Raw genomic sequence first — 17,651 nt, 5'->3', positions numbered from 1 at the left:
ATTATGTGCAAGGTTTAAAATTAAACTTCCACTGTTTACAGACTTAAGACTTACATTTGATTTCCATACATCCATCATTCACACAGTAGGTAGTTACTTGGCTGTTACAACCAAGTATTGTCAAAACTTAAAGTATAATATATTTTCATTACAATGGTCTACTGCACTTGTTGAGAAATTCACGGATGGCATAGGAGTTGGCCACCAAAAATTCTTTTAAACTATGTTTAAATTGTGCCTTGTCTGAAACTAAACTCTTCATGGTTGCTGGTAACGTATTGAAAATATGCATTGCTGAATACTGGACTCCTTTCTGGGCAAGAGTAAGTGATTTTAAATCTTTATGTATATTGTTCTTATTCCTAGTATTGATACTGTGTACTAAGCAGTTAGTTGGAAAAAGAGATGTGTTATTTACAACAAACTTCATTAAGTAATATATATACTGAGAAGCTGTGGCTAGTATGCCCAATTCTTTGAATAGTTTTCGACATGATGTTCTTGGATTTACACTGCACATTACTCTTATTATATGCTTGTGTACTCTAAAAATTTTTTCTCGGTTTGTGGAGTTACCCCAAAATATGATACCAGATGACATAATGGAGAGAAAATAAGCAAAATATGCCAGTTTTTTATATTTACATCTCCTATGTCTGACATCATTCTCATTTCAAACACAGACTTGTTTAGGTGCTATAGCAGTTCATTAGTACATTGCTCCCAACTCAATTTATTATCAAGATGCAATTCCAAGAATTTTACACTCTCAACTTCTCCTATTCTCGTGTCATCATATTTTATACACACACTAGAAGGAAATACAATACAATACAATACAATACAATCTCTTGGAAGTTCTGAACTGCATATTGTGGGTCTTTTCAGAGTTTAATGACAGTGAATTGCTGCCCTTTCTAAATTTATATTTGATTTAATATTTATTGCAATGTTTGTATCATCTGCAAATAAGACAAACTTGGCATCTGGTAATGTAACAGATGACAGGTCATTAATATACACAAGAAAAAGTAGTGGATCTAGTATGGAACCTTGGGGTACACCACATGTAATTTTTTTCCCAGTCAGATTATGTCTGACTGCCTACTGCTGAAGTGTTATGTAATGACACACTTTGTTTTCCATTAGTAAGATATGACTGAAACCATTTTGCAGCACTACCAGTGATGCCATATTATTTTAATTTACTTAAAAGATGCTGTGATTCACACAGTCAAAAGCCTTTGACAGTCACTGAACACGCCAGTTGCCTCTGATTTCACTGTAAGTGTAAATAGTTTTCACAATATCAGAACCCTTAAGAAACCCAAACTGTGACTTTGACAATATGTTATTCTCACTAAGGTGCTTAAGAAGATGCTTGATTATAACCTTTTCAAAGATTTTTGAAAACTTTGGCAAAAGTGAGATCAGTTGGTAATTTTATGGCATTTTTTTGTTCCCTTTCTTGTGGAGAGGTATAACTTCAACATATTTAAGCCAGTCTGGGAATGTTCCTATGATAAGTGATTGATTACACAAATAACTTAAGATATGACTAAGCTCACATGAACACTCTTTTATTAACTTTGTTGATATGTTATCATAACCACTAGAATGCTTTGATTTCAAGGACTTTATGATGGATTCTATTTCTTTGGGTGAAGTAAGTGTCAATTCAATTTTACTGAGGTTGCTTGTGTGCACTGGTCTCAGATATTCCATTGCATTATTTACTGAACCTGGCAACCTCATGCTATCAGTAACAGAGACAAAATACTTATTTGAAGTATGGCATGGGAAATTTGTTTGCGGACTAGGTCTGGGGGATAGTGCCCGTTTGTGAAGATCATTGGTGGGGAAGGGGGGGGGGGGTTGGTTCACACTTTAGGCACCATTTAAAGAACAGGGTGTAGGACTACGTTTTAGCCATAGGGAGGGATACTTTTCTGAACTAGTGCAGAAAGATGGGGCAGGGTTCTGCTGTGGCAGGGATGGGGTTGGGGAAACAGTAAATGACATAGGAAATGGGCAAATGAAGGCATAAGGTGGTTGTGAGTGGATATGGAGAACAGAAAAAGAAGTATTAAAATACTTACAGACTTGCAAAAAACATGCACAAATACATAATTCTTTACTCCCGCCTCTAGCCAGCTTCCCAACAATGTGCCTGGTAGTCTTGTTTGTCACTTTCTAGTCCCTGCATGCTCCATCAGACAGCACTCCTTTCTGCCCCTCCCCCTCCCCTCACCCAGTACCTTTCTACCCCTTCCCCTTACTTGCACTACTCCAGACTGCTGCTTTCACTCAATGCTACAGTTGCAGTCTGGCCAGAGTGACTGAAGATAGCAGTCATATGTGCATGAGGTGTGTCTGCTTGTGTAACTGTGTATCAGCTGAGATATTTCACTTTGTGATTTTCACATCTTTGGCGTGGACACCAGTTTCAGTCAGATGAGGAACCGCAAGACTGCATGCAGTTATGGACCCATCAGTGGCTGACCACATTCTATGAAACAGGAATTGAATGTCTCATCTCTCAGTGGGATGAGTGTCTTAACACAAGTGATGATTACTTTTGAATGGAACCATTCCATAGACCCATTGTACCAGATGCTCATTTTTTTACTTACCTGCACCTCCTATATTTGTGTGTGAATAGGACTGAATAAAACATAGTTCCAACGTGAAATTAAACAATGGAAACTCCAGGTTGGAATATAGGTAAAGAATAGACTGCTAATCACAACAAAGATGACCCACTGACTTGCGGACAGGCACAAAAAAAACACTGTTACACATTATAGCTTTTGGCCAAAGTCTTTTTCAGCAGAGAAAACACACATTCACACAAGCAAGCACACTTAATGCACACATGCTACCAATGATAGCTCCGACCAGTTGGTATCAGTCATGTGTGCATGAGGTGTGCTTACTTTGGTGAATGTGTGTGTTTTCTTTGCTGAAGAAAGCTTTGGCCAAAGGCTATAATGTATAGCAGTCTTTTTGCTGTGACTCTAACTCAAGGGGTCATCTTTATGGTGAGTGTAGCAATCTATCCATTCCCTAATTTAGTTCAAAGTTGCTAGTGACTATTTTGCTTACATAGTCTCCTAAATACAGTAAATATGGACAGTGTCTAGTAACATAGACTGATAAAGATAACATAGTACCTGCGTAAAGCAGTGTTTAGATGTCATGAGTAATGGAGTTGCACCATTCACATCCATTGAATTAACATCAGCTCCAGCACTGAGTAGAATTTTTATGAGCTGAAACAAGAGAATTATATTATGAGTTGTTTCTAAATTGCAAGTAGTAAGTATTAATACTACAAAGTTTACAACAAAATTTAGGTTTACGACCACAAACTTTAATAAATACAAATAAGCATATGTATGTGCAATCACATAGTTCACAGAATACAAATGGAAGGCAATAAACAACAGCTTGTAATTTACGTGACTGACTTCTATTTTTCAAGTCTCGCAATGGGCTTTGAAAATAAAATAATGTTTTCTTATAGTAATGAAAGGTGACAGTTAAGAAGCATTTAGTCAGAAGTGTCCCCATCGGTCATCAATATCAGCCTGTAATACACAATTCTGTTACCATCAGTCTGATGAAAATTCAGAACAGGCATGTTTTGTTGAATACGAGAGTTGTCCACACCATGCATCAGGAGCACTCCATGAATCAGGGGCTAAATGAATAGGTCAATAAAGTGAGATGGAAAGAGTGTAGAAAACTAGACATGTTACAGTTCTCAATGCAGCTGAGCATCACTCATCAGATACATTGCTGGCTGACAGTCAATCTGCACTATTTGAAAATAACTACACCAGTATTTTTCATGTTGCAAGAAGAACTGGAATAAGTATAAATACTTCTGTACTCTTTTTACAATTAGTCCCATGTTTTCTGAGAAGTACAGACACACTATGGTGGATGTTGTACCTATTTTAAAAAAAATGGCTCTGAGCACTATGGGACTTAACGTCTGAGGTCATCAGTCCCCTATAACTTAGAACTAATTAAACCTAACTAACCTAAGGACATCACACACATCCATGCTCAAAGCAGGATTCAAACCTGCGACCGTAGGAGTCGCGCGGTTCCGGACTGAAGCGCCTAGAACTGCTCGGCCACCGTGGCCGGTGGACCTATTTCACTGTGGCACATAATTCCAGGCAATGAACTGATAATGAGTGTCGGGATATTAATGCTAAAGCTGCTTATCTCAGACACTGTTTTGCCAGACAATCTTTGTGATACTATACTGCAGGCCATCAAATTTTCAACAGCAGGAACATTAGTCAATATTGAAATTTTACTTTTTGTGCATACATAATATAGTATGAAGAAAATATTATTAAATGTGTAGTTGATTTGGAGGTATACAGCATGCAAAATTTAATACTCAGGTGCAAACATTTAATTCATTATGGGTGTGGAAACTGTGATGGGAAGATTTCAAGAAATCTACATCTACATCCATACTCCGCAAGCCACTTGACGGTGTGTGGCGGAGGGTACCTTGAATACCTCTATCGGTTCTCCCTTCTATTCCAGTCTCGTATTGTTCGTGGAAAGAAGGATTGTCGGTATGCCTCTGTGTCGGCTCTAATCTCTCTGATTTTATCCTCATGGTCTTGGTCTTCTTGCGAGATATACGTAGGAGGGAGCAACATATTGCTTGACCCTTCGGTGAAGGTATGTTCTCGAAACTTCAACAAAAGCCCATACCGAGCTACTGAGTGTCTCTCCTGCAGAGGCTTCCACTGGAGTTTATCTATCATCTCCGTAATGCTTTCGCAATTACTAAATGATCCTGTAACGAAGTGCGCTGCTCTCTGTTCGATCTTCTCTATCTCTTCTATCAACCCTATCTGGTACGGATCCCACACAGCTGAGCAGTATTCAAGCAGTGGGCGAACAAGCATACTGGAACCTACTTCCTTTGTTTTCGGATTGCATTTCCTTAGGATTCTTCCAATGAGTCTCAGTCTGGCATCTGCTTTACCAACGATCAACTTTATAAAATCATTCCATTTTAAATTACTCCTAATGCGTACTCCCAGATAATTTATGGAAGTAACTACTTCCAGTTGCTGACCTGCTATATTGTAGCTAAATGATAAGGGATCTATCTTTCTATGTATTTGCAGCACATTACACTTGTCTACATTGAGATTCAATTGCCATTCCCTGCACCATCCGTCAATTCGCTGCAGATCCTCCTACATTTCAGTACAATTTTCCAATGTTACAACCTCTCGATATACCACAGCATCATCTGCAAAAAGCCTCAGTGAACTTCCGATGTCATTCACAAGGTCATTTATGTATATTGTGAATAGCAACTGTCCTAAGACACTCCCCTGTGGCACACCTGAAATCCCTCTTACTTTGGAAGACTTCTCTCCATTGAGAATGACATCCAGTTGATTTTTGGGATGCTTCAATTTTTATCTTACGACAACGACTTTTGTTACCTAGCAATTCATCAGACAGTTCATAGTTTTTAGTGGATGTAATATTATGAGGGTTTTTGTGCGGCTGTTGTAAGACAGGAAAAAATGTAAGGTGCAAGCACTGGTGTGGCGAGGTATCTGGAATTATTTATATCAGAAGGTCAACTTGTGTGTATTTGTGTGTGTGTGTGAGGGGTGGGGGGGGGGGTGGGGGGGGTATTGGTATGTGTGTCTCTAGGGCCTCCAGTTGGATAGACAGGTCACCTGGTGCAAGCTGACAACACTTCAGCAACTTGATTGTTGTGTGTCGATGAGGACAAAAGGATGGTGAAGACAACACAACACCCAGTTCCCAAATGGAAAAAATCTTTAGCCTGGCTGGGAATCAAACTGGACACTTCGTATGGCATTCCGCCATGCTGACCACTCAGTTATGGATGTGGACCTAAGGTCAACTTAAAGATTGTGTAATCAACATAACTGGAAAACATAAACCATATTTTCAAAATTGATTTGTGCACCAGGATTAAAACTAAGAATGCAATTAAATTTAAGTAATTCCTGGTGCAAGCTACACATTCACTGTTGACTGGTTTCATTTTTTCTGTCTTGCCATAGCTACACAATGATCTACACAATGCCACAAACAATCACTAAAAACTGAGTATGATCTGATGACAAGTTTGTAGGTGACCTGAAACCAGTCACTGTAAAATGAAAACTGAGCCATCACAAAAGGCAATTCTTCATGGTCATTTCTGAAAACCTCTATCCTATAGAGTTACCACCTATGACAGCACAAGTGGCTCTAACCTGTTTGAGGACCAAGTCAAAATGAGCTTGGCTGGCAGATAGAGTTAAGTCATTTCATGCTACTTCAACTCTATGCCGGAGTTCATTGTTCACAATGGCTAGCAAGTGGTCTAATGCCAGTCTCTCAGCAAACCATGACTAGACATTTGCAGTGGATGAAACATCTGGAGATCAGGTTGTACAATGCAATAGCTGAACATACCCTGTATTGAGGTAGACCAGGACAGCATGGGCAACATGTAGTGTTGCATTATCTTGTTAAAAAATAATGTTTTGGCAACCTTGAAGAGAGGGCACAGCCACAGCCACAACACATCAGAAATGTAAAGGCAGATGTTCAAATTACTAGCTATGAGAATGAGAGGAAATTTTGTTGTGTATCCAATGGCACCCATGCCATCACCTTAGTTTCCGGGCCAAATGGTGATGACAAATGCAGTCTGGTAAAGTTTGTTCTCCTCTGAACCTCCACACATGGGTATGACCATTGTGGTGCTGCACACCAAACCAGACTTCCAGTGTTGTCACTAGGCACACCATTGCTGATATGCCTCTCTCTGCCACCACATGAGCTGAAGCTGCAACAATGGCTGCCATGCTGTTAGTCTGCAGTGCTCCAGATGTCATCAAACTGTTGGTGAAGATACTTGTCTTGCTGCAACCAAGCCCACTTCCTGACTCTAGGGACATGACCTGTCTTTAAAAACCTGCATGGCCAACTGAAGAATGCACCTGTCCTCTCAGGCACTAGTTACGTGCCTGCTCGAGTATGTAGTACACTTAATACCTATTTAACATTTGTTGCATCCCATCATCATGGTGTTGCTGTTTTAATGGCAAGCTGTGTACTTTACAGGAATCTGCTTCTGCATTAAGTCTATGACTGAGTGTAATATATCACAAGTTAATAAACTGTTGAAATGAAATGAAATGATATGATCTTACGGCCTCGGTGGCCGGGAGAGTGCACCTGTGGAAGTTTGGCCACTGAATTGAATCCCTTTCCAGTTGATGCTAGATAGGGTGACTTGTACATCAAACATAATGAAATGATGATGAGGATAACACAACACAGAGACTGTGAAAGGAGAAAATCTCTGACCCAACTAGGTGTTGATCCCAAACCTGCTCTGTGACAGTCAGACATGCTGACCATTCAGCCAAGGGGGCAGACAAAAAGCTACTAATCTCATACCTTACAGTTTCCTGTCTTTGCTGCACAATGAAGTGGTGTTATGCCATTATGATCTTTAAGATTCACATTGGCTCCAGCTTGTAGAAGCCTTTCAGCGAACTTTGGAACATCCTGCAACAGACCAGTCCTGTGTTATTCATTGTCAGAGTCATGTGGAAAAAGAATGTGAAAAGAATTGTGGGACACTACAACTACAATAAATGAATTAATTTGATTATAGTACCATCCAAGGCATTCTGTCAGCTGCAGACTTTTTCACATTTTGCCAAGCCATTAACTCCAGTAAAATAAATTTCATGGGAGTAAATGAAGTATTTCATCACATTTCAAGCACAATAAAAGTGGAGTCTCTTAATCTACGTGTCCTCTGAAAAGACATGCCAGATTTGTAAAGGGGCTGTCCATATGTGTTCTGCCTACAGATCGTTATTTGATTATAAGGCTTGGTGGTAGCATTTTACATTGAACAAGAACATCAGCCGCAATGAAGAGCGTATCAGGTCAATGAAAATCCAAACAGTGTCATTCAGCACCCAGCTCATCTTCCTTAGTTAACAGAGTAGTATAATGCATCTGACAAGGACATATGCAACCAACAAAAATGAAGAAGTATTGGCCCTCTTTCATCACTTTCGTATAATAAGCTTCATGTTCCATGAATCTTTTTTATGATTAATTGCAATGATGTGGATGAATCATTTTATGGTTTTATTACACATTCATTTGTAAATATGGCTACATGTCAGCCATTTACAAGGTCTTTTTCCTTCCTGACGTAAATCAGTATATCACATATATCACCTTTTACGTATTATGCAAATAAAAATTCTTCCTTGGAATAGGAATCACTGAGGGAAACTTCATTCGTGTTTCTCAAATTTAACTTTGCTATCTGCCAGGTATCATATATCATGGGGTAGGTGATAAACATTTTGGTGGCACCAATGTGCATCCCTTTCTTGGCTAAAGTTAACCTTGATACTGAGTAACATCAACCATTTCTCCTGGTGTTGCAACTGTATACATAATTGTTCCTGTAATATGTTATTTACAACAAACATCATATACTGTGAAGCAATAGTCCTTAAACAGATGTCTACGAGGCGATCAGGAGTGAGTAACACATATTATTCTTAAAGCACCTTTTCGAGCAAAGAAAACTTTATTTCTTAACGATGAGTCCCAAAGGCCATTATTGAATGAACGTAGCACAAGTATGTAATTTATTTCATTGACCAAATTTTCTGTTGGTGCTTAGCAGAACATGATAATAACATTAAAAAGGGAAAAACTTCCTATTTTTTGCAGAGCATTAGGAACTGTTTTCCTTTTTTAACATTGTAATTTATTCATTTATCCCTCGTTAATATTTGCAATGACTTGTAGTGCAACTGTTGCTGAACAGAAGTGTTTCGGAAGTTCAACAGCGTATTTTTACATTTTAAATTCTCATCAATAGAGACATCTCAAAATTGTGAAGTTTCCACCCTAGCTGTTTTAAATGAATTTATATATAGTTTGAGAAGTTTGCAGACTCACCAGCAGACGTCAGCAATAGAGTAATGAGTTTTCCACTTAATAATAGGTCGTCCTTTATGAGAACACATAACCTATCAGTGCTCTGGGTAGAGATCTGTGGTGCAGACATCTCTTTAAGTACTTCATGAGGTCTTGATGAAAGTCATCTGTCATCAAGGCAATGTGCACCCATGCACGCAAGTGTCACTGTCATGGCAAAAATACATGAACTAAGATACAAATTGTTGCCACATCCACCTTATTTGCCTGATTTGACTCCATGAGACTTTCATCTCTTCCCCGATCTCAAAACTTTTACCTCAGTGGATGAGGAGCTCTTCAAATGGAAAACTGACAGCTAAAGTTGACACATATTAGTCCTGTAGGAACCTAATTTTCAAGATGAGATCAAGACACTGGAACATTGCTACACCAAATGCATTGGTGTACAGTATGACTACATTGAAAAATAAAAAGTTTTCACTGAGGTAAGTTTTCCCTTTCTATTTCATCCAAGAACTTTTCAAATTACCAGTACCCTCATAATTTCTTCATTTTAGTAAAGCATTCATCCTTTACAAATTATCCCCTAAAAGTATGCAGTTCTTTTACAGTTTATGTCACTTTACAACAAAATGCCTAACATTTTAGGCAGTTTATCAGCAAGGCAAGTTTATGTTCTGTGCATTCCTTCTTCTTGAGTGTTTAATAATACCATTTTTTCATTCACTATTAGTTTGTTATACATGAGACCAATTATATACATTGCTCAAAGTTTCTGTTATACACTTTTCAAGAGGTTTGTATATCTCAAAACTAGTTAAGATATTTGTGATACATGCGAACTGAATAGGAAACTGGCTATACTCATTTCATATCAAGGCATTAACATAGAATACTGATGAGGTGGGCTTGAAATATTTTCATTTATAGTGCATTTTTCTTTCTATGTCAAGCTCATCTTTCCACTGATTGCCTGTGAACTTTTAGTCTATAATTTTCAATAGTGGAAGTGCAATAAAATATGAAGTGGTGGGCATGTTAATTAATAAACACTTACACACAGCATTTGTTATTTCTGGGCAATTTATTCCCACAAAATATATAACCCTTGATAATGCCAAATGCTAATCACCAACATATTCTTGAAACACATATGCCACTGATAATAATGGTTCACAGCTTATTTACAAATCAGTGCATGATACAAACATCAACACATAATTTTCTTCATCCACCATTGATATTACTATTTTAACATAGTTATCTTGAGAATTCTAATAGTATTTCCATGCAGTACACTTCACTTTTCAACATAGTCCAAGCTCCCAACTGACTCCAACTGTAACTCCACTGAAATTCCTCCACAAATACTGGCTATTTACAGTGTCACCCTGTGGTGGGAATTTGAGATTACATCTTAATTAATCAATAAGTTTTGTATTACAGGCCATTAAACTATTGATTTCTCAGAATCATGAACAATTGGTCTACAAAGTTAGCTAAGTTGTTGGTTCTTATGTTTCAATTTTGATGGAAGTATTTTTATTTGGTAATGATATTGTGATTTCTTCAAATCCTGATACCTTCTGAATCAATGACACCACAATGTTTTGGGTTGGATGCAGTATGTATGCAATAATAAGAATATAAAACCCTTTACCAAATGTTGATAAATTCTTGTACCCTTTTGGTGCAGTCATGTTTTTATATTTGTGGGAACAAGAAAATGAAGAGTGTCTGTAGCATGTTAAATGGTTGGGTTAAACATGCTTCATTGCACGTTCCAGTACAGATCCTATAGTACATCATTATTAATGAATTAGTAGCCAGAATAGTGCCTATTTTAATTAGTGTTTTCACAAAATTGCAACTGAATCATCTGTTTCCACTGATTTGGATAGAAATCAGCCAGTTGTTGGTTATGCTAAAGACACCTGCTCTGAGAAGTTCATTCATTTACATGTTTTGATAAATTACATCAAAAGCCTTGGATAGGGTAGGCATGTCCCAGTAGTACTTACCCCATTGTCCAACTTAACAATTTAACAAATGGCAGTGTCAGCTGAGAAACTTATTTTGAAACCATGTTGTGCTGTGGACAGGAATTTATATTTAACTGAGAACTCTGACAACCTATTAGAGAAAGTATTTTCTTGTGTGTTTTGGAATGCAAAAAGTATTGCAATAAGTATATAATTGGTTCCATTCCTCTGGGGAAGTTCCTGTTGTAAAAGAACTTTCATACAAATGGAAAGTGTCTGATCAATAAAGTAATCACTCCTCTTAATAATGTATTATTTTACACTGTTAATTTTTAGCAGAATATTTTGAGTTAAAATTTGTAACCCTGTAAAATATTTCTTGAACATTACTGGAAGAATAAAGAGAGAAGCTGGTTTCGATGTTTGAAGTTTCTAGTAACATATGGCATGATATTATTTGATTATTGCATTCTACTAACTAAATGTTCATATGTGTAAATATGTATTAAAATGTCAATAATTCCTTCTTGATTAGTTTTATTTCTCCATTAGGATCCAACTGCAAGTTCCAATTTTTATGAACTATCATTGTCTTGTGGCAACGGTCTTGCTGCAGTGGATACACTGGTTCCCGTGAGATCATCGAAGTTAAGCACGGTGCCACGTGCTGTTGCCGTTTTTCGTCGTGCACTCAGCCTCGTGATGCCAACTCAGGAGCTATTCGACCAAATAGTTGCGGCTTCAGTCAAGAATACAATCATAACGGCCGGGAGAGCAGTGTGCTGACCCCACACCCCTCTTATCCGCATCCTCCACTGAGGGTCGTCCCCCCTCATTGTCTTTCAGTGGCCATAGGCATACACATTTGGATGTCTGTGCAGTTGAGTGTGTGTGTGAGAGATAATCTGTGTACTTTTGCTAGAAAAAGAGCAAATGCTCGAAAGCTGGTGTCAATACTGTTTCTTGTTATATGTTTCTGTGTTCCATGTATTGGTCTACTTATAGGTGAGTGGCTGACCATCTCTCATTTTATGTATTTCTCCATCCTGGAAATTCCATTATTGTTACACACTGTCTGTTTTCTGTTTTATTATTTTCGATACAGATTTCACCTTGTAATTGGCAGTTCTGATATAGTTATTTAATGTTTTATTTACCTCTTTTACAACATTTCTGAAGTATAGTTTTTAACTTAAATTCAGAAGATGCATCTTTCAGTACAGTTAAAATAAATACAAATATTTAGTCTTATGAGTGCTAGAGCTTTTCAAACCACAGATCACTTATTTTGGGAAACTTGGAGAACTGTCCAGCTTTTGCAGAAACAACAAGCAATGTGGAGGAAAATAAGTTTTGAGAAACAGAGTGATACCTGCCCTCTACCACTTTCCTACCTTTCATCTGGTTTAGTACCATGACGACAACATCAGATGTCCACAGTAAATGATAACAGCCAAAAATTTGCAGGATAATGATTTATTGAAATCCTTGACCATTGTTTCAGAGTATCTAAATATACCTTCATCAGAAGCAAAAATACACTAAAATCACATCCTGCAGTGGAGGTGCATAAAACAATTGTGCCACACGCATTGTCAGTTGCTGCTTCAGCCATATTTAAAATTCTGAAACATCAGATGTGCTTATGACATTGATAAAAGAACTAGGGGCACAAATTTTGAAAAGTACTCTATCCTTTTCAATGAAACACTGTATTTAAAAGGCAATGAATAAGATAACATAGTGGGTTCAACTTCCATGAATACTCTTCCTCATCAAAGGCTCTAACAAATAATAAAAGGTTATATATATTCCCAAGTCTGTCATTATGAAAGTAGCTGAAGACCCATCTAGAGGATTAAACCCAGTACTAACCTAACAAATGAAAATGCTTATGACCCCTGAAAGTGGGCATCTACATGCAGCATGAGGAACAGAAGGGGTAATATTGAACTATGTAAAATAAAATCATCATAACTTCGGAATTGTTTGCATTAGAGTGTTCAAACTGCATGGTTGGCTAAGGGGCATGATGAGAATTAGTATGCACATGTATGGTCTGGTTTAGTTACTAAGTTCACTTTCATTATGATTGGTTTGTCAATAAGCAAAATTGGTGCTTTTGGGGGACTGAGACTCTGCATTTCATGATTGAGAAGTCTCTTCACACTGAACAGGTGACTGTGTGGAGTGCAATGTGCAGTCATAGAATAATCAATGTGATATTCCTTGATGGCACAGTGACTACCGAACAGTACATGAAGTTTATGGAAGATGATTTTGTCCCCATTATCCAAAGTGACTCTGATTTCAACAAGTAGTGGTTCAAGCACAATGGAGCTCAGCCCTATCAAAGCAGGAGAGTGTTCGATGTCATGGAGAAGCACTTTGGGGACCACATTCTAGCTCTGGGGTACCTATAGGCCACTGGCATGACCCTCGATTGCCCAACATATTTTCCACATCTGAACACACGCAACACCTTTTTGTGTGGCTGTATTAAAGACAAGGTGTACAGAAATAGCCTCCACACCATTGCTGAGTGGAAAAAAGCAATTCAGGAGATCATCGACATAATTGATGTTCCAAAACATCAGCAGGTCATGCAGAATTTTCCTATTTGTCTGTGCCACATCATCACCAATGAGGTCAGGCATATAGAAGATGTCATAATCTAAATCCGAATATGTGTGGTGATATATCCATGTTGAATAAAGTGTGTGCACACCATAGTTTTTAACTAATTTATGTTTGTTTCATATAGTTCAATAATTGTTACCCTGTAGTTTGAAAGTGTGTGGCTTGTAGTTTTAGGACAGGCATGGGAAAATGGAAATGACATTGAATGAATAATGGATAAATGATTGAAATTCATATTCAAAAGACAGGAGTACACATTAATTAACTCTGACAGTGTATAAAAAATTTTAGAGATGGAACTGAAGAATCAAAATTTGGCAAGGACAGAATTTTAATGCTATGCTGACACAGGGGGACTCACCTGAACTTTATGGAGAACAGCCAGGCTGAATTTTCTAAATCAGAGTAAATTTATCAATTAATAATGGACAGCTAGGTTTACTGATACTTTATGGTGATGATTCGTTATGGATAGGACTGCAGATTGAAATAAAAGAAGAGGCTGTTTCAGAAAGGAAAAGCCAAATAAGTGTGAGAGGTTCGTGCCAACGGTTTGGGGAAAGTTGTTGTTGTTGTGGTCTTCAGTCCTGAGATTGGTTTGATGCAGCTCTCCATGCTACTCTATCCTGTGCAAGCTTCTTCATCTCCCAGTACCTACTGCAACCTACATCCTTCTGAATCTGCTTGTTGTATTCATCTCTTGGTCTCCCTGTACGATTTTTACCCTCCATGCTGCCCTCCAATACTAAATTGGTGATCCCTTGATGCCTCAGAACATATCCTACCAACCGATCCCTTCTTCTAGTCAAGTTGTGCCACAAACTTCTCTTCTCCCCAGTCCTATTCAATACCTCTTCATTAGTTATGTGATCTACCCATCTAATCTTCAGCATTCTTCTGTAGCACCACATTTCAAAAGCTTCTATTCTCTTCTTGACTAAACTATTTATCGTCCACATTTCACTTCCATACATGGCTACACTCCATACAAGTACTTTCACAAACGAACTCCTGACATTTAAATCTATACTCGATGTTAACAAATTTCTCTTCTTCAGAAACGCTTTCCTTGCCATTGCCAGTCTACATTTTATATCCTCTCTACTTCGACCATCATCAGTTATTTTGCTCCCCAAATAGCAAAACTCCTTTACTACTTTAAGTGTCTCATTTCCTAATCTAATTCCCTCAGCATCACCCGACTTAATTCAACTACATTCCATTATCCTAGTTTTGCTTTTGTTGATGTTCATCTTATATCCTCCTTTCAAGACACTGTCCATTCCATTCAACTGCTCTTCCAAGTCTTTTGCTGTCTCTGACATAATTACAATGTCATCAGCGAACCTCAAAGTTTTTATTTCTTCTCCATGAATTTTAATACCAACTCTGAATTTTTCTTTTGTTTCTTTTACTGCTTGTTCAATATACAGATTGAATAACATCAGGGAGAGGCTACAACCCTGTCTCACTCCCTTCCAAACCACTGCTTCCCTTTCATGTCCCTTGACTCTTATAACTGCCATCTGGTTTCTGTACAAATTGTAAATAGACTTTCGCTCCCTGAATTTTACCCCTGCCACCTTTAGAATTTGAAAGAGAGTATTCCAGTCAACATTGTCAAAAGCTTTCTCTAAGTCTACAAATGCTAGAAACATAGGTTTGCCTTTTCTTAATCTTTCTTTTAAGATAAGTCATAAGGTCAGTATTGTCTCACGTGTTCCAATATTTCTACGGATCCAAACTAATCTTCCCCGAGGTCGGCTTCTACCACTTTTTCCATTCGTCTGTAAAGAATTCATGTTATTATTTTGCAGCTGTGACTTATTAAACTGATAGTTTGGTAATTTTCACATCTGTCAACACCTGCTTTCTTTGGGATTGGAATTATTATATTCTTCTTGAAGTCTGAGGGTATTTCGCCTGTCTCATACGTCTTGCTCACCAGATGGTAGAGTTTTGTCAGGACTGGCTCTCCCAAGGCCGTCAGTAGTTCTAATGGAATGTTGTCTACTCCCGGGGCCTTGTTTCGACTCAGGTCTTTCAGTGCTCTGTCAAACTCTTCATGCAGTATTGTATCTCCCATTTCATCTTCATCTACATCCTCTTCCATTTCCATAATATTGTCCCCAAGTATGTCGCCCTTGTATAGACCCTCTATATACTCCTTCCACCTTTCTGCTTTCCCTTCTTTGCTTAGAACTGGGTTTCCATCTGAGCTCTTGATATTCATACAAGTGGTTCTCTTTTCTCCAAAGGTCTCTTTAATTTTCCTGTAGATAGTATCTATCTTACCCCTAGTGAGATAAGCCTCTACATCCTTACGTTTGTCCTCTAGCCATCCCTGCTCAGCCATTTTGCACTTCCTGTCGATCTCATTTTTGAGACGTTTGTATTCCTTTTTGCCTGCTTCATGTACTACATTTTTATATTTTCTCCTTTCATCAATTAAATTCAATACTTTTTCTGTTACCCAAGGATTTCTACTAGCACTCATTTTTTTACCTACTTGATCCTCTGCTGCCTTCACTACTTCATCCCTCAGAGCTACCCATTCTTCTTCTACTGTATTTCTTTCCCCCATTCCTGTCACTTGTTCCCTTTATTTTACAGTTGCCATTGCTGACTTTAGCCCATAACAAGAGGACAAGAGGTACTCATCAGCGTTTAACTTCTTCTTCCTTCTCGTAGTCAAAACAAATGGCATGCTTGGAACAAGAGTACCATAAGGCTGTATAGCGAACAGTCCTGTAGTCTCAGCAATACTCCATACTCCCTGAAACTCTGTACAACCTCTGGTTTAGTCAGTTTATCCAGGTCCCATCTCCTTAAATTCCCACCTTTTTGCAGTTTCTTCAGTTTTAATCTAGAGTTCATAACCAATAGATTGTGGTCAGAGTCCAGCTTGTTTTTCTAGCTCTTTTGAAAAATCTTTTATTCTGATTTCTGATAGATGTAGTTTGTCGGCTTGTAGTTCAGGGAATGATTCAATGCCTGATTTTATTGTTGTTATTTGACAGAGGTCATCTGATAGTCCAAGATCTTTTACAGCTATATCACATTTTTCCCTGTCCATATTTGTGTCCACATGGTCAATTACTGATGCAGTCATTGTGGTAACCCTTGTTGCACTATTGACCAATAGGGACATGTCAAAACTTTGAAGGATGTTTATGAAAGTGCTGCTGGACTCATTTATGATATTAGTGTTGATGTTAATGCCCCCACACAGAATTATATTGACCTTTGTATTTGTGACATTATCTAGAAATTCTGTTAATTTATTGGAAAAAGTGTCCACACTGCCACTGGGAGATCTATACACACACAAAATGACTAATTTCTTGGAGATATCAAGCCCTATTAATTCAATAGCTGATATTTCAAATTGTTTGACTTCATTTACTGTACTGAGGTCATGTCTTGATTTGAACTGTGTTCCTTTTCTGATATAAATGCATGATCATCTACCCCTTGAAGTAGTTCTGCAATAAGAGTTTGCCTTTTCATACAATGACAATACTACATGTTGGATTTGTGTGTCTCTACACCAGTGCTCAGTAATACAAACTCCTGTGCAGTTCAAAGATAGGAGCTCAACTTTTAATAGTTGTATTTTATTTTTTATTGATTGCATGTTTTGATGGAGGATTGTTAAGTCTGTGAAATACCCCATGTTACTCTTTCCAATGGTTTGTTTTTCTTTGTGACATCTGGTATATGTGATATTTGAAGTGTTAAAATCTGTTCGAAAGATTAGATTAGATTAGATTAGATTAGATTAATACAAGTTCCATGGATCATGAATACGATATTTCGTAATGATGTGGAACGAGTCGAATTTTTCAATACATGACATAATTAGGTTAATTTAACAACATACTTAAGTTAATATAACAACTTTATTTTTTTGTGTTTTTTTGTTTTTCTTTATTTTTTTTATTTTTATTTTTATTTTTTTAATATTTTTTTTCTTAATTTATATCTAAAAATTCCTCTATGGAGTAGAAGGAGTTGCCATTCAGA

At 37.6% G+C, this 17,651-nt stretch overlaps 1 protein-coding gene across 1 annotated transcript in view; it reads right to left on the bottom strand.

Moving 5' to 3' along the window:
• Positions 1-17,651, bottom strand: part of LOC126243870 (serine/threonine-protein phosphatase 6 regulatory ankyrin repeat subunit C-like) — a 383,629-nt gene that overhangs the window by 96,491 nt on the left and 269,487 nt on the right. The window contains exons 16-17 of the mRNA XM_049948195.1: positions 7,483-7,593; positions 3,174-3,272 (exon numbers count right to left, since the gene is read on the bottom strand). Coding sequence (XP_049804152.1) covers positions 3,174-3,272; positions 7,483-7,593 — 210 coding nt within the window. The remainder of the gene's footprint in view (positions 1-3,173; positions 3,273-7,482; positions 7,594-17,651) is intronic.

Source organism: Schistocerca nitens, chromosome 1 (assembly GCF_023898315.1).
Source record: "Schistocerca nitens isolate TAMUIC-IGC-003100 chromosome 1, iqSchNite1.1, whole genome shotgun sequence".
NCBI lineage: Eukaryota > Metazoa > Arthropoda > Insecta > Orthoptera > Acrididae > Schistocerca > Schistocerca nitens.
This window is presented reverse-complemented; position numbering and strand designations above follow the sequence as displayed.